The sequence below is a fragment of the Mobula birostris genome, chromosome 6, assembly GCF_030028105.1.
Source record: "Mobula birostris isolate sMobBir1 chromosome 6, sMobBir1.hap1, whole genome shotgun sequence".
Lineage (NCBI taxonomy): Eukaryota > Metazoa > Chordata > Chondrichthyes > Myliobatiformes > Myliobatidae > Mobula > Mobula birostris.
Genome location: NC_092375.1, coordinates 102,240,969 through 102,265,697, shown reverse-complemented (window position 1 = coordinate 102,265,697; position 24,729 = coordinate 102,240,969). Strand labels below are relative to the sequence as shown.

The 24,729-nt window shown below is 43.9% G+C and overlaps 1 protein-coding gene across 2 annotated transcripts in view; it reads left to right on the top strand.

Moving 5' to 3' along the window:
• The window catches only part of adcy5 (adenylate cyclase 5), a 396,314-nt gene that overhangs the window by 225,273 nt on the left and 146,312 nt on the right, over positions 1–24,729 (top strand). For both annotated transcript variants that reach the window (XM_072260948.1, XM_072260947.1), the window contains 3 exons: positions 10,573–10,684; positions 13,329–13,456; positions 24,013–24,171. In XM_072260948.1, coding sequence (XP_072117049.1) covers positions 10,573–10,684; positions 13,329–13,456; positions 24,013–24,171 — 399 coding nt within the window. The remainder of the gene's footprint in view (positions 1–10,572; positions 10,685–13,328; positions 13,457–24,012; positions 24,172–24,729) is intronic.

Genomic DNA, 24,729 nt, shown 5'->3' with positions numbered 1-24,729 from the left:
ATAGTTCTAGGCTCACCCAACCTCAATGGAAAAAACTGCTTACACTTACCCTATCTATAACCTGCATAATTTTTTATACCTATATAAGACTTATACCATTAGCAGAGATTCACTGCGATGGGAGGAAGACTCGGGGAATGTGAGGAGAAATGTTGTCACGCATGATCTACAAGGTACTGCACATAAATGTGATGGGCAGAAAGCCAATCAGAGCATTCAAAAGCAATTGATGGGCACCTGAAGGGAAACAATTTCAAAGTTCAAAGTAACTTTAATAATTAAGTACATATAAAGTACATATATGTCATCATTTTCAATTTCTTCCAGACATTCACAGTAGAACAAAGACATGCACTAGAATCAAAGAAAAACTACACACAAGCAAAGACTGACCAACAAGTAATAATGTGCAAAATAAGACAAACTGTGCAAATGCAAAGTAAAAACAAATAATACTAATAATAAATAATATGACTGAGAACGAGTCCAAAGGTTCAATTTAATGTCAGAGAAATGTATACAATATACATCCTGAAATGCTTTTTCTTCACAAACGTCCACGAAAATGGAGAAGTATCCCGAAAAATGAATGACAGCTAAATGTGAGAATCCCAAAGTCCCCCCACCCAGCTCCCCGCCTCGCATGTAAGCGGCAGCAAGCAACGGTCCTCCCTTCCCCCACCAGCAAATAAAAAGCACATTGGTACCGTCACCGAGCCCAAGCATATGCTAAGCAATAGCGAAGACACAGAACAAAGTTACCTCAAAGGCTTCTCATTTCATCCAACATTCGACAAACCACAGGTTCTCTCTCTCCCTGGCAAGAGAGAGGGAGGTGTAACCCCCCCCCCCATTTTCACAGCAAGTGGGAGACATAACAACAACCCGCTGGGTTACGATGCTAAAAGTCCGTTTCATCGCTTTTTTCGAGCTCTGTGTCTGAAGATCGCAAAGACCTCGAGTCTTTGGGCCCACAGTGAAAGATTTTCTAGCCTCCCCGACAACACACAAGTCTCCTGCTGTGACACCGACCCTCGATCCACCTGTCTCCAGAGGCCTGAGATCTTAGGTTTCCAAACACAAGCGAGACTCTCAGGCCAAACCCTTGGCGTGTCGAATAACGGCCAGACATGAAACTCTGAGAATGAGTCCCATTCCCACAAAGAACCGAAGCCTGCGTGTAACTCCAGGTCAGGGTCTTCAAAAGAACCCTGAAAAGGAAAAATAAAAATATTAAAGTTGTAAAGTTCTTGAAAGACCATAGGTTGTGGAATCTTGATGAGGTGTTTGAAGTTATCCACACTAGTTCAGGAGCCTGATGGTAGAACTGTTCCTGAACCATTTGTAGTGTATATCCCCTTCCTGATGGCAGCAGTGAGAAGAGAGCATGACTTAGATGGTGGGGTCCCGATGATGGATGCTGCTTTCCTGTGGCAGTGCTCCCTGTAGATGTGCTCAATGGTGGGGAGGGATTTTCCTGTGAAGGACTGGGCTGTATCCACCACTTTTTGTTGGCTTTTCTGTTTTTGGGTCCTGATGTATCCATTCCAGGCCGTGATGCAACTAGTCAGGATACTCTCCACTGTGCAGTGTTACAGGAAAGTGCAAGGTGTGAGGATGGTCTCCTAGGAGTTGGGAAGGAGTCAGTGGGCTCAGAGATCTTCCTTTCTGCCATTACTGTTCAAGGATTCTGTTTCTTAAAATTGACAAACTGGTTCATTATTGTTATTGTCAAGTGTACCAAAGTACTGTGAAAATCTTTGTTTTGCATGCCATCCATACAGATCACTTCATCACATTAGTGCACTGAGGTAGTACAGGGGAAAACAGTAATAGAATGCAGAACAAAGTGTTAGATTTATAGAAGAAATGCAGTGCAGGTAGACAGGACGAGGTAACTTATGAGGACAAGAACCCATTTTGTTATACTAGGAATTGTTTACTAGTCTTATAACAGCAGGGTAGAAAGTGTCCTTGAGCCTGATGGTTGTGCTTTCGGGCTTTTGAATGTTCTGCCCGATGGGAGGAGGGAGAAGAGAAAATGTCCTGGTGTGTGGGGTGTTTGATATACAGTGGATTCCAGTTAATTGGGCCATTGCTTATTTGGGACAGCCGCTTATTTCGGATAACTCTTAAAGCGCAAAAAAAAATCAAGAAGATTGGCTAGGATTCCCTTTGTTTATTTGGGACACTATGCCACTTAATTGGGCAGGAGACTGTTGCCGCACAGTTTTTAACTAGTGTCATTTGCATGAACTTTTGTGGCCATTTGATACTACACCGTACTTAGAGCGATCAGTTTTTAAATAGTGTCATTTGCACATGTTTGTGTTCAAAAATGACTCATTTTTATCACTGATAATTGGCAAAAAAAATGGCAGTAAGACAATTCGGAACTGCTTTGCTCACTGCGGTTTCAAGCATTCGGGCTTGGAGATGCCAGAAATGATTGGGAGTGAAAATGAAATGATTTCACTACTTAAGCAAATTAGGAACTATGAAGAATTTGAAGGTATCAACAATCATCTTAAATATTACAAAGAAAATGAAGGAGGATGCCATTGTTGAAAATTGTACAAAGTCATTTCAGTGTCTGCATTGATTTTGTTCATTTACAGCCGATCAAAAGAACATGGTAATGTACACTCAGCTTTCACCTGTGGCTCCAGAGAGGTCCCTAGTTAAACAGCTTTTCTACTTCAAAAACTCTCCTGTCATCACTGAATATGACAGATGGTTTCCTGTCATCATTGACATGACAGACAGCGACCAAATCAATTATTAGCAACTAAACACAGTTTATAGAACTGTTGTTGTATCGATAGTGTTCTAATTCATTATGTAGTTCATTTAAGTATATAATTTGTTACTGAATTAAACAGTAGTTTGTCTTTTTACATATTTTAACTATGAGACTTCAGCTAATTGGGATAGCCGCTTAACTGGGCCAGAATGTACTGGTCCCGATGTTTGCCTATTAACCGTAATTCACTGTCTTTTTCTTTTCTGCCGAGGCAGAGAGCAATGATAGAGGCAGCAGGGACCAGGCCATTCACCCACTGAATCCACACCAGGCGTCTTTTACAATAATCCTCCAGTAGACCATAACACATAGGAACAGAGTCAGGCCATTCAGCCCGTCTGGTCTGCTCCACCATTCCATCATGGCTGATGTATTATCCCTCTCAACCCCATTCTTCTGCCTTCTCCCCATAACCATTGACACCCTTACTAATCAACCAACACTTTAAATATACCCAATGACTTGGCCTCCACAGCTGTCCACGGTAATGAATTCCACAGATTCACCACCCTTTGGCGAATGAAATTCCTCCTCATCTCTGTTCCCTCTATTCTGAAACTGTGTCGTCTAGCCCTAGGAAACATCCTGCCCACATCCACTCTATCTAGGCCTTTCAATATCACAGTTCGAAGTACATTTATTATCAAGGTGATCACTACAACCGCAAACAAGAGAAAATCTGCAGATGCTTGAAATCCAAGCAACACACAAAAGGCTGGAGGATCTCAGCAGGCCAGGCAGCATCTATGGAAAAGGGTATAGTTGATGTTTAAGGCTGAGACCCTTCGTCACACTAGAGAAAAAACAGATGAGGAGTCAGAGTTAGGTGGGAGGAGGAGAGGAAGGAACACAAGGTAGTAGAGGAAACTGGGGGAGGGGTGGTGAAGGAAAGAGCTGGGGAGTTGATTGGAGAAAGAGAGACAGGGCTGGAGATGGGGGACTCTGATAGGAGAGGACAGAGAACATGGAAGAAAGAAAAGGTGGAGGAGCTCCAGAGGAAGGTGATAGGCAGGTAAGGAGATAAGGTGAGAGAGAGAGAAATGGGAATGGAGAATGGTGAAGGAGATGTGGGGGGTGGGGACATTACCGAAAGTTTGAGAAGTCAATGTTCATTGCAATGTTCATTGCTACCAAGATGGAATATAAGGTGTTGCTTCTCCAACTGAGTGTGGCCTCATCACAACAGTGGAGGAAGCCGTGGACGGTCATGTCAGAATGGGAAGTGGAATTAAAATCAGTGGCCACTGGGAGATCCTGCTTTTTCTAGTGGATAGGTGCTCAGCAAAACGGTCTCCCAATCTACATTGGGTCTCACCAATATACAGGAGGTCACACCAGGAGCAGTGGACACTGTAGATGGCCCCAACAGACTCACAGGTGAAGTGTCACATCAGATGGAAGGACTGTCTGAAGCTCTGAATGGTAGTGTGGGAGGTGGTGTAGGGGCAGGTGTAGCACTTGTTCTGCATGCAAGGATAAATGCCAGGAGGGAGATCAGTGAGGCTGGATGAATGTACAAGGGAGTCGGGTAGGGAGCGATCCCTGTGGAAAGCAGAACTGGGGGAGAGGGAAAGATGTGCTTGGTGGTAGGATCCAATTTTAATTCCACTTCCCATTTCCATTCCAATGTGTCACTCCGTGGCCTCCTCTACTGTTGCGATGAGGGCACACTCAGGTTAGAGGAACAACACATCTTCTGTGTGGGTAGTCTCCAACTTGATGGTATGAACATGGATTTCTCAAATTTCTGGTAATGCTCCCCCTCCCACCATTTCCTTTAATATTTCCCATTCCCATTCCCATTTCCCTCTCTCTCCTTATCTCCTTACCTGTAAATCACCTCCCTCTGGTGCTCCTCCCTCCGTTCTTTCTTCCATGGCCGTCTGTCCTCTCCTATCAGATTCCCCATTCTCCAGTCCCATATCTCTTTCACCAATTAACTTCCTTACTCTACTTCACTCCCCCCTCAGGTTTCACCCATCACCTTGTGTTTCTTCCTCTCCTCCCCCACCTGCTTACTCTGACTCCTCATCTTTTTTTCTCCAGTCCTGATGAAGGGTCTCAGGCCAAAACATTGACTGTACTCTTTTTTTCTATAGATGTTGCCTGGCATACTATATACAACCCTGAGATTGGTATCCTTACAGGCAGCCATGAAATAAAGAAAACCCACAGAACCCTTTACAAAAAAAACTGTCAAACACGCAATGTGCAAAAAAAAACAAACTGTGCAAACAGTAAAAGCCAGTAAATAACATTCAGAACTGAAATTCATTAGATTAGATTAGATTCAACTTTATTGTCATTGTGCCGAGTACAAAGCCAATGAAATGCATTTAGCATCTGACCAGAAATGCAAAGAATAGTGTTATTTACAAAATAACTGTGAATAAAAAAAGTGCTACAGCACACAAATATAGAAGTACTGAGACAGTACAATGCGGATGCAATACTGCTTAGCGCTGTGATGAGAGGTTCAGCAGTGTCACAGCCTCAGGGAGGAAGCTGTTCCTGTGCCTGCTGGTGCGGGAGCAGAGGCTCCTGTAGCACCTACCGGATGGGAGGTGAGTAAAAAGTCCATGGTTAGGGTGAGATGCATCCCTGATAATGCTTTTCGCCCTATGTTCTCAATTGGGTGCCGATAATCCGCTGGGCAGTTTTCACCACACGCTGGAGTGCTTTGCGTCCTGAAACCGAGCGCACAGCCACAAAGCCAGACATCCCTGCAGCTGATTCAGGAGCCCGTTACTTGCAGGCCACCACCTCAGTTCAGCGCAGAGACAAGTAAACCTCATGGAGCCGTGAGCTGAACAAGTAGGTCCTTCGCCTCCAGCCCCTTTTTGTTCTGGCCCGTCACTTAAATCCTCTAAACCTTGATGTCATCCTCAGTCTCAGACCCAGGCCCTGCTGCTTAGATAATGCTCTGGGGCCCGGGCTCGGGCCTGCCACCCCGATTTAGCCCGTATGCAACATTTAAATTGATCAAACCTGGGGCATCTCCTTGCTCTCGGGCTTTGTCGTCTCGACTCTGCCTCGTCGCCACTCGACTTGCCTTGGTTCTGCTGCGTGGAATGGCCTCCAAGTCCACTCCAGCAAAGGCTGGCCAAACATTGGCTCATTCCCTGCTGCCTTGACTTGGCCTGCACACGCTACACTGCAATTATTCTGCACCTCTGAGATATCAGTTCACACCACAAAAATGCCAGAACATACAGGTGTTTCAAAAGCTCAGCTCTGAAAGGGAAGTTACAGGTTATTGATCGTAATGATCATTTCTGAGAAAAAAGTGTGTTGAATAAAGTAGTTTGCTTGTTTTGTTTGCTACCAGCAAGTCGACACGGTGCTTCACCAGCACCCGATACCCCATAGGTTTCTCCTCATTCTTCTAAACCAGACAAAGTCAGTTTGACCGTGGTGTGACTACATAGATTTCAATGCGAGAGGCATCGTAGGAAAGACGGATGAGCTCAGGGCATGGACCAACACCTAGAATTATGATATTGTAGCCTTTAAGGAGACTGTTGCAGGACTGGCAGCTCAATATTCTGTTGTTTTAGATGTGATAGAAAAGGGGGAGGGGTGGCGTTACTAGTCACGGCAGTGCTCAGACAGGACAGACTGGAGAACTTGTCTGGTGAGGCATTATGGATGGAACTGAGGAATAAGAAAGGTATGACCAATTTAATGGCTACATAATAGACCATCCAACTGTCTGCGGGAGTTAGAAGAACCAATTTGCATAGAGATTGAAACAATTACAAGAAACATAAGGTTGTTATGGTAGGTGATTTTAACTTTCTGTGTATTGACTGGGACTCACATACTGTCAAAGGACTAGATCGGATAGAGTTTGTCAAATGTGTTCAGGAAAGTTTCTTTAATCAGTATGTAGAAGTCCCAAGGAGAGAGTGTGCAATATTTGATCTGCTCTTAGGGAATGAGACAGGGTAGATGGCAGAGATTTGTGTGGGACAGGAGTTCCCAACCTGAGGTACTTGGACCCCTTGCTTAATGGTGTTGGTCTGTGGTCATAAAAAGGTAAGGGAACACTTTACAGTTAGTGATCATAATGCCATTAGTTTCAAAGTGAATATGCAAAAAGATAGGGCTGATCTGCGGGTTGAGATTGTAAATTGGAGAAAGGCCAATTTTGATATACTTGTCTTCACTATATTATTGTGTAATGCATTGAACTGCTGTGATAAGTTAACATTTGACGACACATGCCGATGGTAATAAACCTGATTCTGATCCCATCTACCTGCACTTGGACCATAGGTCTACAAACACTTCTCTTCCATGTACCTATGCAAACCTCTCAATTGAACCCACAGCTGCTACTTCTGCACACTTGCACCACCCTCTCTGAGAAGATCCCCTCAAATTCCCCTTAAATATTTCACCTTTCACCTTAAAAGTATAGCCTGTAGTTCTATTCTCACCAACCTGATGGGAAAAAAGCCTGTTTGCTTTATTCTATCTAACCCCCTCATAATTTTGTATACTTAGTGTAAGATCTCCCCTCGTTCTCCTGCTCTTCAGGGAATAAAGTTCTAACGTATTCAACCTTTTCCTGTAAGTCAAGTCCTTTAGTTCCACCAGTATCCTTGTAATTAACTAATTGATCATAACTACCATTTACATTCTTGGGACTACTAGTCTGTCATGCTTTGGTAGTTTAGTGGTTAGCACAACACTGTACAGTAATCTGTAAGGAGGCTGTATGTCCTCCCCGTGGAATACTTCAGTTCTGGTTTCCTCCCACAGTCTAAATATGTAGTGGTTAGTAGGTCATTGTAAACTGGCCTGTGAGTAGACTAGGGTTAAATAGGAGGTTGCTTGGCAGTGTGGCTGGGAGAGCCAAATCCTTGCTGCATCTCACTCAATAAATAGATAAATCGTTGGTATTGGGTACAGCGCGTAGCCCTGTTCCTTCACCGTTCAATTCCGACCTTAAGTGTTGTCTGTGTGGAACTTGCCTATTCATCACCACGCCTTCCTGATGATGTGTGAGTTTGCACATCCTGATGATGTGTGAGTTTGCACATCCTGATGATGTGACACACATCCTGATGATGTGTGAGTTTGTAGATTAATTCTCCACTGTAAATTGAGTTGTATGGGGGAAGCTATTGGAACTGTGGGGGGAAGGAAGAAAAATAGGATTAATGCGAGTTTGCCGCAAATAGGTGTGTTCATGGTCAGTGTAGACAAGTAAGGCCAAAAGACCTGTTTCCATTCTGTATGCCCCTGAGTTGTAAGGAAAGGTTGAATAGGTGAGGTCTTTATTCCTTGGAGTGTAGGAGAATTAGGGGAGATTTAATAGAGCTATATAAAATTATGAGGGGTACAGATAGGGTAAATGCAAGCAGGATTTTCCATTGTGGTTGGGTGAGACTAGAATTAGAGGTAATGGGTTAAGGGTGAAAGGTGAAATGTTTAAGGCAAATGTGAGGAACTTTTTCACTCAAAGGATGTGCAAGTGTGGAATGAGCTGCCAGCACAAGTGGTAGATGCTGGTTTGAGTTCACCATTTAAGAAAAGTTTGGATAAGTACTTGAATGGAAGGGTCATGGAGAGTTATGCTCTGGGTGCTGACCGGTGGGACTAGGCAGAATAATGGGTTGGCATGGACTAGATGGACTAAAGGGTCTGTTTCTGCACATTAGTGTAGTGCTCTCTGACTCTCTACCCCTAACAGGAACGTCCATTGCAGATTAATGGCCTAAAGCAATTATTCATTAAATTTGCAATGTATTTCTTCTTCTCTTAGGGTACGTCCACACTACGCCGGATAATTTTGAAAACGAAGCTTTTTCTCTTCATTTTGCCCTCCCATCCACACCGAGCCGGCATTTTCAGCCCCCGAAAACGGAGATTTTCGAAAACACTCTCCAGAGTGAATAAATCTGTAAACGCTTAATATCTGGCGTAGTGTGTACGGGGCAATCGGAGAGATTTAAAAACGCTGTCATGACAACACCCATAACAACAATGCTTTTTCTGCTTCTGCTTGGTACTGCGTGAACTGTTATAACGCGCAGTCGGTGTGAACGGCGTGAGAGTTAAACTGTAAAGTGAGCTTTTTTGACTATTTAAAAACTCTGTCATGACGTGCCGGGACAGATGTTTGTTGTTTTAACAACAAGGTGAAGAAGTGAATAAGTAAACTCACTTCGCCCTGTTTTCTGTCCTTGCTTGTATGAAGGTGGTTTACCTATTTATGCAAGTACTTCTCTGACAATAGATATGTAACAGCCTAATGTAACATTGTATGGAAATACAAGATAACGCTGATGCAGACGTTTTATACATTTAACAAGGTGCTTTATTAATACAACAGAGTTAGTCAATTTTTCAATGTTCGTCGTCAGCTGGGTCATACTGTCCGTGAACTCCCTGTCGGTTGCCTCCAGTATTTGTTTTTTTTTAAGTTTTAAGTCCTCCTCCGCGAGAGCCAAGAGCAATTCCTTTTAAGTTTTTCTACTCTGTAACTGGACAAACACGCACTAAGTATATCGTTTCCTCTTCGCTTGTTTTCTGTGTGTCCTGCGCATGCCCAGTAGGAGGAGATTCGCCCAAATATCCATCTAATGTGGACGGAGATATTTTGAAAAACACTGAGTGTAGACGCCTGTCGTTTTTACTTGAAACCGGCGTTTTCAAAATTATCTGGCGTAGTGTGGATGTAGCCTGAGTTTAAGTAGAGGTGTTTATGTTCATTGTTCAGTAGCTCTCAGCACTGGCTCAGGGTGATAATTGCTAAGTGCTGCAGACGTGCTTCTCCTCACACTGTTTGACGTAGGGCTGAGGATAAACAGTGGCTACGGTCATGAGAGCAAATTGTACCTCTCAGTCTCAGGAGCATCAACCAGATGGGATAACTTCGCCATGTCATTATTTTTACCACTGAACTAAAATCGTGCCAATGGCACGAGGGTGGAGTGAAGAGAGGGGGAGAGATAGATAGAGATATTTCTCATTCCACAAATGCTCCCTGGCTTGATGAGTATTTTTTTTGATTTTGTTTCAGGCAAACGAACTCACAAGAGTTGATGTATAGATTCAGTAGAACTTTTATGGAGTTAATAGGAGTGGTGAAGTTATTGCACACTGTTTGGGCACAAATTGGCTGCCATTACAACTGTGCCAACAGAATCATCTCAGTGGTTATGAAACCAGATGAAGCAACAGAGAAGATGCTATTCTTTGTTTAAAAGACACAATTTCTAATAGGATTGATAGTCTGGCTGTGAAAAGGTAAAAGCTGCCTAGTGGCATAAACCTGTAGTTGATTTAGTGAGAGTTTCATCATTGGGTCATTAATAAAATCCTTTTAGGTGCCCAGTCAGTCACTTTTCAAACCCATACTGCCACAGTTTCAAGTTACCCCTTGGCTTAAGAAAAGTAAAAGGAACTGTAGGTTTGTGAAGTTTGGTGGTTGTGGTGTACTTCCCTTCATATCTCCCTATACACAGTCGCGTAGTGATTGGTACAATTGCTTTATAGTGATGTCTGTAAGGAGTTGGTACGTTCCTTCTATGACTGCTTGGGTTTTCTCCAGTTCCCTCCCACATCCCAAAGACATACGGGTTGTGGGCATGCTATACTGCCGCCGCAAACATGCTGATACTTGAAGGCTGCCCCTAGCACAATCCTCGCTGATTTGATTTGGTGCAAAGGATACATTTCACTGTATACTTCAATGTTTCGATGTACGTGTGATGAGTAAAGCTAATCTTCGTTAATCTTTCTGTTTGCTGTTGCAGCATCCTCTTCGCAGACATTGAGGGCTTCACCAGCCTGGCCTCGCAGTGCATGGCTCAGGAGTTAGTCATGACCCTCAATGAACTTTTTGCCAGATTTGACAAGCTTGCAGCAGTAAGTCAACTTTACCCAAACCACTATGCTTCATTCCGTCCTTCACTTGTTCTGCTGTTAATATTCTGGTCTTAAAAGTAAAGCGATTCTACAGCATCAAATGCAAGAGTTAATGTATGAGGAGCATTTGATGGCTGGCCTGTACTCGCTGGCGTTTAGAAGAATGGGGGGGATCTCAATGAAGCCTATTGAATATTGAAAGATCTAGATAGAATGGATGTGGAGAGGATGTTTCCTTAGTGGGTGAGTCTTGGACCAGAGGGCACAGCCTCAGAATACAAGGACATTCCTTTAGAACACAGATGAGGAGAAATTAGCCAGAGGGTGATGAGTCTGTGGAAATCATTGCCACAGGCAGCTGGGGACAAAGCCACTGGGTATATTAAAACGTGGATGTTGATAGGTACTTAATTGAAGTGACAAAACAGATTGATGAAAATAGAAGGGTGGATGTGCTGCATATGGATTCTAGTAAAGCATTCAGCAAGGTTCCCCAAGGTGGGATCATTTAGGAAGTCATGAGGCATGGGATTCAGGGAAACCTGGCTGTGCTAATTTGGAATTGGCTTGCCTACAGAGGGCTGAAGGTGGTAGTAGATGGAGTGTACTCTGTTTGGAGGTTGGTGACCAGTGGTGTTTTGGGACCCCTGGTCTTCATGATTTTTATTAATGACTTGCATGAGGAAGTGGAAGGGTGGGTTGGTAAGTTTTCAAATGACAGAAAGGTTGGTGGTGTAATAGTGCAGAAGGGTTACAGCAGGACACTGATAGGATGCAGAAATGGGCTGAGAAGTGGCAGAAGAAGTTCAGTCTGGAGAAGTGTGAAGTGATACATTTGGGAAGGTCCAATTTGAAGGCAGAGTACAGGGTTAATGGCAGGATTCTTGGCAGTGTAGAGAAGCAGATCTTGGGAGTCCATGTCCATGGATCTCTCAAAGTTTCCATGCAAGCTGATAGGGAGGTTAAGAAGGCGCATTGTGTGTTGGCCTTCTCTATTCAGGGGATTGAGTTCAGGAGCCGCACGGTAATGTTGCAGCTCTATAAAACTTTGGCTAGACTATACTTGGAGTATTGTGTTCAGTTATGTTTGCCTCATTTAGGAATGATGTGGAAGCTTTAAAGAGGGTGCAAAGATTTACCAGAATACTGTCTGGATTAGAGAGCATGCCTTATGAAGTTAAGAACATAAGAAATAGGAGCAGGAGTCGGCCGTCTGGCCCGTCGAGCCTGTTCTGCCATTCAATAAGACCATGGCTGATCTGGCCATGGGCTCATCTCCACCTACCTGCCTTTTTCCCATTACCTTTAATTCCCTTACTATGCAAAAATCTGTCCAACCTTGTCTTAAATATATTTACTGAGCTAGCCTCCACTGCTTCATTGGACAGAGAATTCCACAGATTCACCACCCTCTGGGAAAAGCAGTTCCTCTTCATCTCCATCCTAAATCTATTCCCCCAAATCTTGAGGCTATGTCCCCTAGTTCTAGTCTCACGTACCAGTGGAAACAACTTTCCTGCCTCTATCTTAGCTATCCCTTTCATAGTTTTATATGTTTCTACAAGTGAGCTCGGGCTCTTCCCTTTGGAGTGAAAGAGGATAGAAAGAGTGAACAGTCAGCACCTTTATTCCAGGGTGATTAGAGGAAAGCGCAGAGGGCATGTGAGGGGGACAGTATTTCCACGGAGAGTGGTAGACACTGCCATGGAGTGTGGAATGCCCTGCCAGGGGTAGTGGTAGAGGCAGATACATTAGGGAGTTTTAAGAGACTCTTAGATAAGCACATGGATGATAGAAAAAGTGAGAGCTACAGGGAAGGATTAAATTAATATTAGAGTAGGTTTAAAGGTTGGCACAATATTATCGGCTGAAGAACTTGCACTGTGCTGTAACGTTCTACTGCAGGAGTTCCCATCCTTGCTAAATGCTCAAGTGTGGCATTGCTAAATGGTATTGGTCCATGTATGTTCTGTGTATCTGCATTCCATTTGTGTATTTTACTTGATAAATGGTATTGGTCCATGTACGTTCTGTGTATCTGCATTTCATTTGTATATTTTACTTGATAAATGGTATTGGTCCATGTATGTTCTGTGTACCTGCATTTCGTTTGTATATTTTACTTGATAAATGGTATCGGTTCATGTATGTTCTGTGTACCTGCATTCCATTTGTGTATTTTACTTGCTAAATGGTATCGGTCCATGTATGTTCTGTGTACCTGCATTTCATTTGTATATTTTACTTGCTAAATGGTATTGGTCCATGTATGTTCTGTGTACCTGCATTTCATTTGTATATTTTACTTGCTAAATGGTATTGGTCCATGTATGTTCTGTGTACCTGCATTTCGTTTGTATATTTTACTTGATAAATGGTATTGGTCCATGTATGTTCTGTGTACCTGCATTCCATTTGTGTATTTTACTTGATAAATGGTATTGGTCCATGTATGTTCTGTGTACCTGCATTTCGTTTGTATATTTTACTTGATAAATGGTATTGGTCCATGTATGTTTTGTGTACCTGCATTTCATTTGTATATTTTACTTGATAAATGGTATTGGTCCATGTATGTTTTGTGTACCTGCATTTCGTTTGTATATTTTACTTGCCCTTACCTCCTTTCTTCTCTCCTTTCCAGGAGAACCATTGCCTGCGTATCAAGATCCTAGGTGATTGCTATTACTGTGTGTCGGGCCTACCTGAAGCCCGGGCTGACCACGCTCATTGCTGTGTTGAAATGGGAGTGGATATGATTGAGGCCATTTCGTAAGTATGACCTTACACCCTTCTGCTGCTTGCTAGCCCTCCTCAGTCACTGCTGGGAGACATGCCACACTTGAGCACCTGGGCAGCCAACCCTGTGATCTTCCGGGTGACAGGCAAAACAGCAACAAACAATCTGCTGGAGTAACTCAGCAGGTCGAGTGGCATCTCTAAGGGCTAGAGAAAGATTAGCTTTATTTGTCACGTACATCAAAACATCGAAACACACGGTAAGATGCATCATTTTGTGTCAACACCAGTGCAGCCCAAGCACGAGCTGGGGGCAGCTGACAGGTGTTGCCATGTTTCCAGAGCCAACTCAGAACGTACTAACCCGAGGGGGCATCAAGTTAAGGTGAATGGAGAAGAGGATAGGAGGATGTCAGAGGTATATATTTTACACAGAGAGTGGTGAGTCTGTGGAACACATTGGCAGGAGTGGTGGTAGAGGAAGATACATTAGGGGCATTAAAGAGACTCTTAGATAGGTACATGGATGATAGAAAAATGGAGGACTATGTAGGAGGAAAGGGTTAGATGAATCTTAGAGTAGGTTAAAAGGTTGTCATGTCATTGTGGGCTGAAGGGTGTGTTGTGTGCTGTCATATTCAGTGTTTTTACTAACCCATACGCATTTGGAATGTAGGAGGAAACCAGAGCACCTGGGGGAACCCGTGCGGGCCTGGGCAGACAGTGGTGGGCTTGGAGCCTCAGCAGTTGGTGCTGTAAGTCATTACCCTGCAGTGCCGTATCTGAGGGATGGGTGGGGAGAGAAAGATCGGGATTTGAAGTAGCGTTTCAAGCCAAAGCATCAACAGTTCCTACCCTCCAGTGATGCTGCTCAACCTGCTGAGTTCCTCCAGCAGATTGGTTGTTCCTCCATATTCCAGTATCTGAGGAATCTGTTGTCTAGACAGGCTAAGCAAGTTGGGTCTTTACTCTGAGCAATACACACAAAATGCTGGAGGAACTCAGCAGGACAGGCAGCATCGATGGAAAAAAGTAAACAGTCGATGTTTCGGGCCGAGACCCTTCATCAGGACTGGAGAAAAAAGATGAGGTCAGAGTTAGAAGGTGGGGGAAGGGGAGGAAGAAATACAAATTAGTAGGTGACAGATGAAACCGGGAGGGGTGAATTAAACAGCTGGGAAGTCGATTGGTGAAATTGATAAAAGGCTGCAGAAGGGGAAAGCTGATAGGAGAGGACAGAAGGCCATGGAACAAAGGGAAGGGGGAAGAGCACCAGAGGGAGGTGATGGGCAGGTAAGGTGAGAGAGGGAAATGGAATGGGGAATGGTAAAGGTGGTGGGGGGGGCATTACTGGAGGTTCGAGAAATTGATGTTCATGCCATCAGGTTGGAGGCTACTCAGAGAGAATTAAACATAGAAAATAGGTGCAGGAGTAGGCCATTCGGCCCTTCGAGCCTGCACCGCCATTCAGTATGATCATGGCTGATCATACAACTCAGAACCCTGTACCAGCCTTCCCTCCATACCCCCTGATTCCTTTTGTCACAAGGGCCATATCTAACTCCCTCTTAAATATAGCCAATGAACTGGCCTCAACTGTTTCCTGTGGCAGAGAATTCCACAGATTCACCAGTCTCTGTGTGAAGAAGTTTTTCCTAATCTCGGTCCTAAAAGGCTTCCCCTTTATCCTCAAACTGTGACTTCTCGTTCTGCACTTCCTCAACATCAGGAACAATCTTCCTGCATCTAGCCTGTCCAATCCCTTTAGGATTTTATACGTTTCAATAAGATCCCCCCTCAATCTTCTAACTTCCAACGAGTATAAGCCTAGTTCATCCAGTCTTTCATCATGTGAAAGTCCTGCCATCCCAGGAATCAATCTGGTGAACCTTCTTTGTACTCCCTCTATGGCAAGGATGTCTTTCCTCAGATTAGGGAACCAAAACTGCACACAATACTCCAGGTGTGGTCTCACCAAGGCCTTGTACAACTGCAGTAGTACCTCCCTGCTCCTGTACTCGAATCCTCTTGCTATAAATGCCAGCATACCATTCGCCTTTTTCACTGCCTGCTGTACCTGCATGCCCACTTTCAATGACTGGTGTATAATGACACCCAGGTCTCGTTGCACCTCCCCTTTTCCTAATCGGCCACTATTCAGATAATGATCTGTTTTCCTGTTTTTGCCACCAAAGTGGATAACCTCACATTTATCCACATTAAATTGCATCTGCCATGAATTTGCCCACTCACCTAACCTATCCAAGTCACCCTGCATCCTCTTAGCATCCTCCTCACAGCTAACACTGCCGCCCAGCTTCGTGTCATACTCAATCTTGGAGATGCTGCATTTAATTCCCTCAGCCAAGTCATTAATATATATTGTAAACAACTGGGATCCCAGCACTGAGCCTTGCAGTACCCCACTAGTCACTGCCTGCCATTCTGAAAAGGTCCCACTTATTCCCACTCTTTGCTTCCTGTCTGCCAACCAATTCTCTATCCACATCAATACCTTACCCCCAATACCGTGTGCTTTAAGTTTGCACACTAATCTCCTGTGTGGGACCTTGTCAAAAGCCTTCTGAAAATCCAAATATACCACATCCACTGGTTCTCCTCTATCCACTCTACTAGTTACATCCTCAAAAAATTCTATGAGATTCGTCAGACATGATTTTCCTTTCACAAATCCATGCTGACTTTGTCCGATGATTTCACTGCTTTCCAAATGTGCTGTTATCACATCTTTGATAACTGACTCTAGCAGTTTCCCCACCACCGACGTTAGGCTAACCGGTCTATAATTCCCCTGTTTCTCTCTCCCTCCTTTTTTAAAAAGTGGGGTTACATTAGCCACCCTCCAATCCTCAGGAACTAGTCCAGAATCTAACGAGTTTTGAAAAATTATCACTAATGCATCCACTATTTCTTGGGCTACTTCCTTAAGCACTCTGGGATGCAGACCATCTGGCCCTGGGGATTTATCTGCCTTTAATCCCTTCAATTTATCTAACACCACTTCCCTACTAACATGTATTTCGCTCAGTTCCTCCATCTCACTGGACCCTCTGTCCCCTACTATTTCTGGAAGATTATTTATGTCCTCCTTAGTGAAGACAGAACCAAAGTAATTATTCAATTGGTCTGCCATGTCCTTGCTCCCCATAATCAATTCACCTGTTTCTGTCTGTAGTAGACCTACATTTGGCTTAACCTATCTTTTTTTTTCAATTGTATGTGTTGCTTGGATTTCCAGCATCTGCAGATTTTCTCTTGTTGGGTCTTTACTCTTCAAGAATTAGAAGAACGAATAGTGATTGTATCGAAACATGTAAGGCAGTATGATGAAGCGGAAGTTAAGGAACAAACTTTTGGGGGAAGAACAGCAGGTTGAGCAATACCTGTGGGAGCAAAGGAATTGTCAACATTTCAGATTGAAACTCTGCATCAGAACTGAGAGTGGAGAGTGGAAAGGGGAGATGGCAGCTGGTTAAGGAGATACCCGGGGTGGACTGGGGAGATAACTGGATGATTGATGGAGGCAGGCAAACTAATAGTGTACTGTGTTGCAAATCAGCGTGGGGAGTGGGGGGTTTTTCATCCAACACCATTGAAACAGAGTCGTTTACATGAGGTACAGTACTGTAGCAGTTGCTTAACGCTTCACAGCACCATCAGGTTTCTGTTCCTGCCACACTTGGTACAGGGGATTGTTTGCTCTCTCCATGACTGGTTTCCTCCCACGTTTCAAAGATGAATGGCTTAGGGTTAAAGACTTTCAGGCATGCTACATTGATGCAAGAAACATGGCAACACTTGCAAGCCTCCCTCGGACTATGTTGGTCATCGGCGCAAAACAATGCGTTTCGCTGCATGTTTCGTTGTTTCAATAAACATGTGACAAATAAAGGTAGTCTTTAATTATAACGGCTACATTTGTCCCTTCAAGTCAGTGGCTCTGCAGGATCTTGAAATGAAAGTGAAAGACACTGTTGAATTTGAAACACGGTATATTTCCAGAAGAGAGTTGATTTTAGCCAAACGTTTACAATTTTCTTCCACCTGTAACTCTTATTTTGTTTCTGGTAGTAATCCCCCATCAGAGTGTTGGAAAAATACTTCCTTACTGAGAGACACTTCTCATAGGCAAAGCTGGCTAACATATAGCTTGCATTGTGCCTTATTAAGTGATCAAGGGGGTTTCCCTTGGAATTAATTAGCATCTACAGTGAAACACACCTTTTAAAGAAGTTGTCTCATAATTACAGGCAATTTACTCATTAATTTGGGTGACATTTTAATTTGAACCTGACCCAAAAAGATAGGGAAAGCAAGGACTACTATGACACCAGTGTCATTAACTTACTAATGTTGTGGTTCCAGTGCACCTCATTAGCGTGAAGCCAGGGAACTAGCAGATCACAAGCACAAAGTAGTGTTTCTTCCTAACTGGTCTCTTCTCTGTCAGCCCTTATCTAGCCTTTTGTTATTTGCACTCTTGACTGTTTGATCCACCCTGTGGCACTCTTCTTTAGTCCAGTCCCTATAAATCTGAGGTCATCTTGAACTTTACTCCGTGTTTCTTACTTTCTGTTTCATTTTACTCTTCTATTTTATTTAGAGAAACACAGAGCAGTCACTTCCGACCCAAAAAGCCACATGACCCAGCAACTCACCTACTTAATCATAGACTAATCGTCTAATCACACAGCAATTTGCAATGATCAATTAACCTTCTAACCAGTAGGTGTGTCTTTGGGATTTGGGAGGAAACCAGAGCAGCTGGAGGAAACCCGCGTGCTCACAGGGAGGACGTACACACTTCTTACAGAGGATGCTGGAATTGAACTCTGAACTCTGACCCCCTGAGCTGTAATGGCGTTGCACTAACTGCTACCCTACCGTGACGCCATGTATTCTGGATGTAGCGTGACTCCAAGATAAACAGTCACTTGTTTCTCAAGTGATCATCCTTGTTATCAAACACCTCCACGGTCTCAAATTGTAATCTCGCTCTCTATCTTTCTATTCCAGCCTTACGTTCTTACATTTTTGACCTCTTGAATATACCCAAATTTAATCGTTCTACCATAGAATTCATTGAGTTATACTGCACAGACAGAGACCCTTGCAATCCATAAACTGTTCCATGCTGACCAGCTTATCCCATCCAAGCTAGTCCCATTTGTCAGCATTTGGCCCATAAGCTTTCCTATCCATGTTCTTGTCTTTTACTAAAAGTTGTTATTGTATCTGCCTCAGCCACTTCCTCTGGCACTTATTCTACATACGTACCACCTTTTGTGTAAAAAAAGCTGCTCCTCTTATTCTTATCAAAGCTTTTCCCTCTTACCTTAAACCTTGCCCACTAGTTCTTGATTGTCCAACCCACGGAAAAGGATTGTGTGCATTCACAAGATCTATGTCTTTGATTATTTTATTCACCTCTTTAAAGTCACCTTTCAGTCTTGTGTGCTATGTGGAATAAAGGCCTACCTTGCCCCAGCTTCCCCCTGTAATTCAGACCCCAGGTCCTGGCAACGCCCATAGAACCATAGAACATTACAGCACAGAAACAGGCCTTTTGGCTCTTCTTGGCTCTGCCAAACCATTTTTCTGCCTAGTCCCACTGACCTGCACCTGGACTATATCCCTCCATACTCCTCTCATCCATGTACCTGTCCAAGTTTTTCTTAAGTGTTAAAAGTGAGCCCGCATTTGCCACTTCATCTGGCAGCTCATTTCACACTCCCACTACTCTCTGTGTGATGAAGCCTCCTCTAATGTTCCCTTTAAACTATTTCCCCTTCACCCTTAACCCATGTCCTCTGGGTTTTTTTCTCCTCTAGCCTCAGTGGAAAAAGCCTGCTTGCATTCACTCTATCTATACCCATCATAATTTTATATACCCCTATCAAATCTCCCCTCATTCTTCTACACTCCAGGGAATAAAGTCCTAACCTATTCAATCTTTCTCTGTAACTGAGTTTCTCAAGTCCCTTGTAAACCTTCTCTGCACTCTTTCAACCTTATTAATATCCTTCCTGTAATTAGGAAGTTGTCATTTAATTAGGATTGTTGTCATTTAAAGTTAGGATTGTTTTCATTTAAATTTAAATTGGATAGATATATGGACAGGAAAGGAATGGAGGGTTATGGGCTGAGTGCAGGTTGGTGGGACTAGGTGAGAGTAAGAGTTCGGCACAGACTAGAAGGGCCGAGATGGCCTGTTTCCATGCTGTAATTGTTATATGGTCATAGGTGACCAAAACTGAACACAATACTCCAAATTCGGCCTCACCAATGCCTTATACAACCTCATCATAACATTCCAACTCTTATACTCAATACTTTGATTTATAAAGGCCAATGTACCAAAAGCTCTCTTTATGACTCTATCTACCTGTGACACCACTTTTAGGAAATTTTCTACCTGTATTCCCAGATCCCTCTGTCCTACTGCACTCCTCAGTGCCCTACCATTTACCTTGCATCCCTGCATTTTTTCTGCATTCTTTCCAGTTAAGTAACACCTCTCCAATAGCAGAACGTCCAGAAGTGAACACAATGCTGTAAGTGTGGCCTCGCTAGTGTCCTGTACAACTATACCATGTCTTTCCAGCATTTTTGTTCAGTGCCCTGACTGATGAAGGCCAGTGTGCCAATGCCTTCTTCACCACCCTGTCTACCACTTTCCAGGAACAATGTATTTGTACTTCAATGTCCCTCTGTTCTGTGACACTCCCCACAGTCATACCTTTCACTGTGAATAGCCATTTTTGTCAATGCAAAGCTCTGCCTTCATCAGAAGGGCTCTGAGCTCCACGCCCAAAAAATGGTGGATGTTTGGAGTTCTCTACCCAAGAGCACAATGGAGTCTCTGTTGATGAGAACAGAACATAGAACTTGCAGTAGACATAGAACACTACAGCACAGTACAGGCCCTTTGGTTAATGACGTTGTGCCAACTTTTTAGACCATGAGATGTAGTAGCAGAATTAGGCCATTTGGCCCATCAACTGTGCTCTGCCACTCAATCATGGCTGATTCTTTTTTTACCCTCCTTAACCCAATTCCCCAGGCTTCTTCCCGTAATCTTTGATACCATATCCATTCAAGAACCTATCAGTCTCTGCCTTAAATACACTCAATGATCTGGCCTCCACAGCTTCCTGTGGTAACAAATTCCACAAATTTACCACCCTTTGGCTAAAGAAATTTCTCTGCAACTTTGTTTTAAGTGAACGCCCCTCTATCCTGAGGCTGTGCCCTCTTGTCCTAGACTCCCCCACTATGGGAAGCATCCTTTCCAAATCTACTCTGTCTGGGCCTTTCAACATTTGAAAGGTTTCAAAGGTTTCTTTTAAACTACTAACAATCTAACCCTTCCCCCATGTAGCCCTGATTGTTTTTATCATCCATGTGCCTATCCAAGATTTTCTTAAATGCCCCTAATGTGTCTAAGACATAAGACATAGGAGCAGAATTAGGCCATTCAGCCCATCGAGTCTGCTCTGCCATTCCATTATGGCTGATTTATTATCCCTCTCAACTCCATTCTCCAGCCTTCTCCCTATAGCTTTGACTTCCCGACTAATCAAAAACTTATCACCCTCCACTTTAAATGTACCCAATGACTTGTTCTCCCACTGCTGTCTGTGACAATCAATTCCACAGATTCACCACTCTCTGGCTAAAGAAATTCTTCCTCATCTGTGTTCTAGATGGATGCCCCTCTATTCTGAGGCTGTGCCCTCTGGTCTTAGACTTCCCCATTATTTGAAACATCCACTCTGTCTAGGCCATTTAATATTCAGTAGGTTTCAGTGAGATCCCCCCTCATTGATTTGAGTACATGATGCCACCTCTGGCAGCACATTCCACGTGCCCACCACACTCTGTATAAAGAACTCACCTCGTATACTCTCCACCAATCACCTTAAAGTTATGCCCGCTAGTATTAGCCATTTCCTTCCCAGGAAAAAGTCTCTGGCTATCCACTTCAAAGTTCAAAGATCAAAGAATTTCACATGTAATGGGAATTAAATAATAAAGGGTTTGTGCTGCTAATTTGACTGAGCCATACGATCAGCCACTTATTGAGAAGAGGGTTTCTGGGGAGTGTTGTAGAATGGAGGAACTTTGGAATTCAAGTAAAATGTCTCCCTGAAAGTAATGTCAGAATCAGAACCAGGTCTATTATTTTACTTTATTGAGATACGCACCGAATAGGTGATGGGTGGTTTCAGGTGGGGGTGGGGGGTGAAGTGAGAAACTGGGATGTGATAGATAGAAAAGGTAAAGGGCTGAAGGGACAATATGGGATAGTCACAGAGTAGCACGTAACACAGTACAGGCCCTTCGGTAGATGTGACAATCACAAACCAATTTACACTAAGTGCTGGAGGAATACAGCAAGCCAGTGGAATAAACAGATGTTGTTTCAGGCTGAGACCCTTCACTAGCAATGCCAGTAATGTCCAAAGCCATTTAAAAATTGGCTGTTTATTCCCTTCCATACATGCTGCCTGACCTGTTGAGTTCTTGCAGCATTGTGTATGTGTTACTCTGGATTTCCAGCAGCTGCAGAATTTCCTGTGTTTAGAATTTGACCCAGCAAGCCAGATAGTCTTTTAATTTACAGATACATAAAAGCTTAATTTCAACTTTTAATAAGTCCATACGGAATGCTTCCGGATGTGGGGGCATATGCAGAAACTTCTAGTTAGGGCAGTTTGACTTTCTGTTTGGCCCTTCAATTTCTCAAAGTAATCCTCATGTTTACAGCTACACAAAGGACATTTACAAAGCACTGCTCAATACCAGAGCACTTTACAGCAGACGGAATGCTTTCTGTTGTAATGTTGGTCCCATTTATGAAGAGCATAATCCCTTGGCTAGCAAAGGAATGAATGAGCATATAATGCATTTGGTTCAGGAATCTAACTGGTTGATGTGACATAGTTTTAGTGTCATAGAGCACTGCAGCACAGAAGCAGCCTCTTCGGCCCATTTAGTCCATGCCAGCCTGTTATTCTGCCTAGTCCCATCTAGTGTCGGGACCGTAGCCCTTCATACCCTTCCCACCCTTCCCATCCATGTACTTATCCAAACTTCTCTCAAACATTGCATTTGAGCCCGTATCCGCTGGCAGCTCGTTCCACGCTCCCACAACCCTCTGAGTGAAGAAGATCCCCCGCACGTGCTGCTTAAACATTTCACCTTTCACCCTTAACCCATGACCTCTAGTTGTAGTCTCACCCAATCTCAGTGGAAAAAACCTCAGTGGAAAAAACCATTTACCATATCTATACCCATTGCAATTTTGTATTCCTCCATCAAATCTCCCCTCAGTCTCCTACGCTGCAGGGACTAAAGTCCTATCCTATCTGTGGGAGTTGTGGTTGCGCAGATGTACTTTTGTATGGAGTGTGGTGGCTGCCTGGACCAGGTTGTCGTGGAGAGTGGAGGAAGCAGATACAATAGTGGCTTTTTAAGAGACTGGAACATGTACAGCTAGAAGGGATTGAATGTAAGTCGATGCTGAGATCGTGGGCAAAGGGCCTGTTCTTGAACTGAATTGTTCTATGTTCTATGTATAAGATAGTTTTGCAACTCCCTCCTCTACCGTCAAGCTAATGCTTTCAGTTCCTTTACGTGCACCTGAGAGATCAGATGTTCCAGCTTCCGAATAGCTTCATATATCATCGACATACCGCATGCAGTGAAATTTGTTGTTTTGTGGCAGCAGTACAATGCAGTGCTTATAAAAATACTAGAAATTACAATAAGAAATATGTATTAAAAACATTAAATAAGTAGTGCACAAAGAGAGCAAAAGTAGTGACGTAGTGTTTGTTATCAGTTCAGAAATCGGATGGCAGCGGGGAAGAAGCTGTCCCTAAAAAGTTGAGTGTGGGTCTTCGGGCTCCTGTACCCCCTCCCTGATGGCAGCAATGAGAAGGTGGTAGGTACATCCGGGGTGGCAAGAGGCTTCAAAAGACAGTGTGTCAGAAAGATGAACACCCCTTTCTTAAGGCCTCAGCTTTTGAAGATGCCCTCGTTGGTGGGGAGGCTGGTGCCCATGATGGAGCTGACTTGAGTTTGCAACCTTCTGCAGCTTTTTCTCATTCTGTGCAGTGGCCCCTCCAAATCAGACAGTGATGCAACCAGTTAGAACGTTCTCCAAGCTACAACTGTAGACATTTGCAAGATGGGGACTTGATTTCATTGATGGGCCCTCTGATAGTGTACCACTCTCTTGTTCAGCAATTGAATGCCAGCCCATAGGATTGCGGAAAGCAGTAAATTAATTATAAACAGAAGAGATTCTGCAGATGCTGGAAATCTTGCGCAACGAACACAAAATTCAGCAAGTGAGGCAGCATCCATGGAGAGAAATAGCCCGTTTATGTTTTGGGCCAAGAACCTTCATCAGGACTGGAAAGGAAGGGGCAGGTCAGAATAAGGAGGTGGGGGGGTGTGGGGAAGGAGTACAAGCTGGCAGGTGAGGGGAAGGTGGGTTGGTGGGAGAGGGGAAGCTGTCTGTTGCCATTTAACGTAATTTCTGTTTCTGCCTCCCACAGGTTGGTGCGAGAGGTGACAGGAGTGAATGTGAATATGCGCGTTGGGATTCACAGTGGCCGAGTGCACTGCGGGGTCCTGGGACTCCGCAAGTGGCAGTTCGATGTCTGGTCAAATGATGTCACCTTGGCCAACCAAATGGAAGCAGGAGGCAAGGCAGGGTAAGGATTACCTATCGGCTGGACAAACCCAATACCAAATAAAATGGAACCATTGATCATGACTACTCTTCCTTACCACCCTCTCATCCTACACAGGCACTAGGCCTGTCTGTTCCCACTGGTCTGTTCCAATTTCCATTGGAAGAGAATTACAGATGGATCACTTAAATGGTGTCCCATATCCTGACAGTTTCACTCGAGCCCTGCAGACGTGAGGCTTGGATCTCCAACTCTGTTGTTGGAATGGAACTGATTAGACATCTCCATACATCTCTCTCTCTCTCTCTCATTCTCCCTCTCTCTCTCTCTCCCTCCCTCTCTCTCTCCCCCCTGTCTCTCCTTCCCCCTCTCCCTCTCCCTCCCTTCCCCCTCTCTATCTACCCCCCTCTCTCCCTCTCCCTTTCCCCCTCCCCCCTTCCTCTCTCTCTGCATTTGCCAAGGATGGGGTTAGAGACAGATATGTTAGGGGTACTTAAGAGCCTCTTAGATAAGTACATGAATGAGAGAAAAATGGATGGCTATGTGAGAAGGAAGTATTGGATTGTCTTAGGGGTAGGC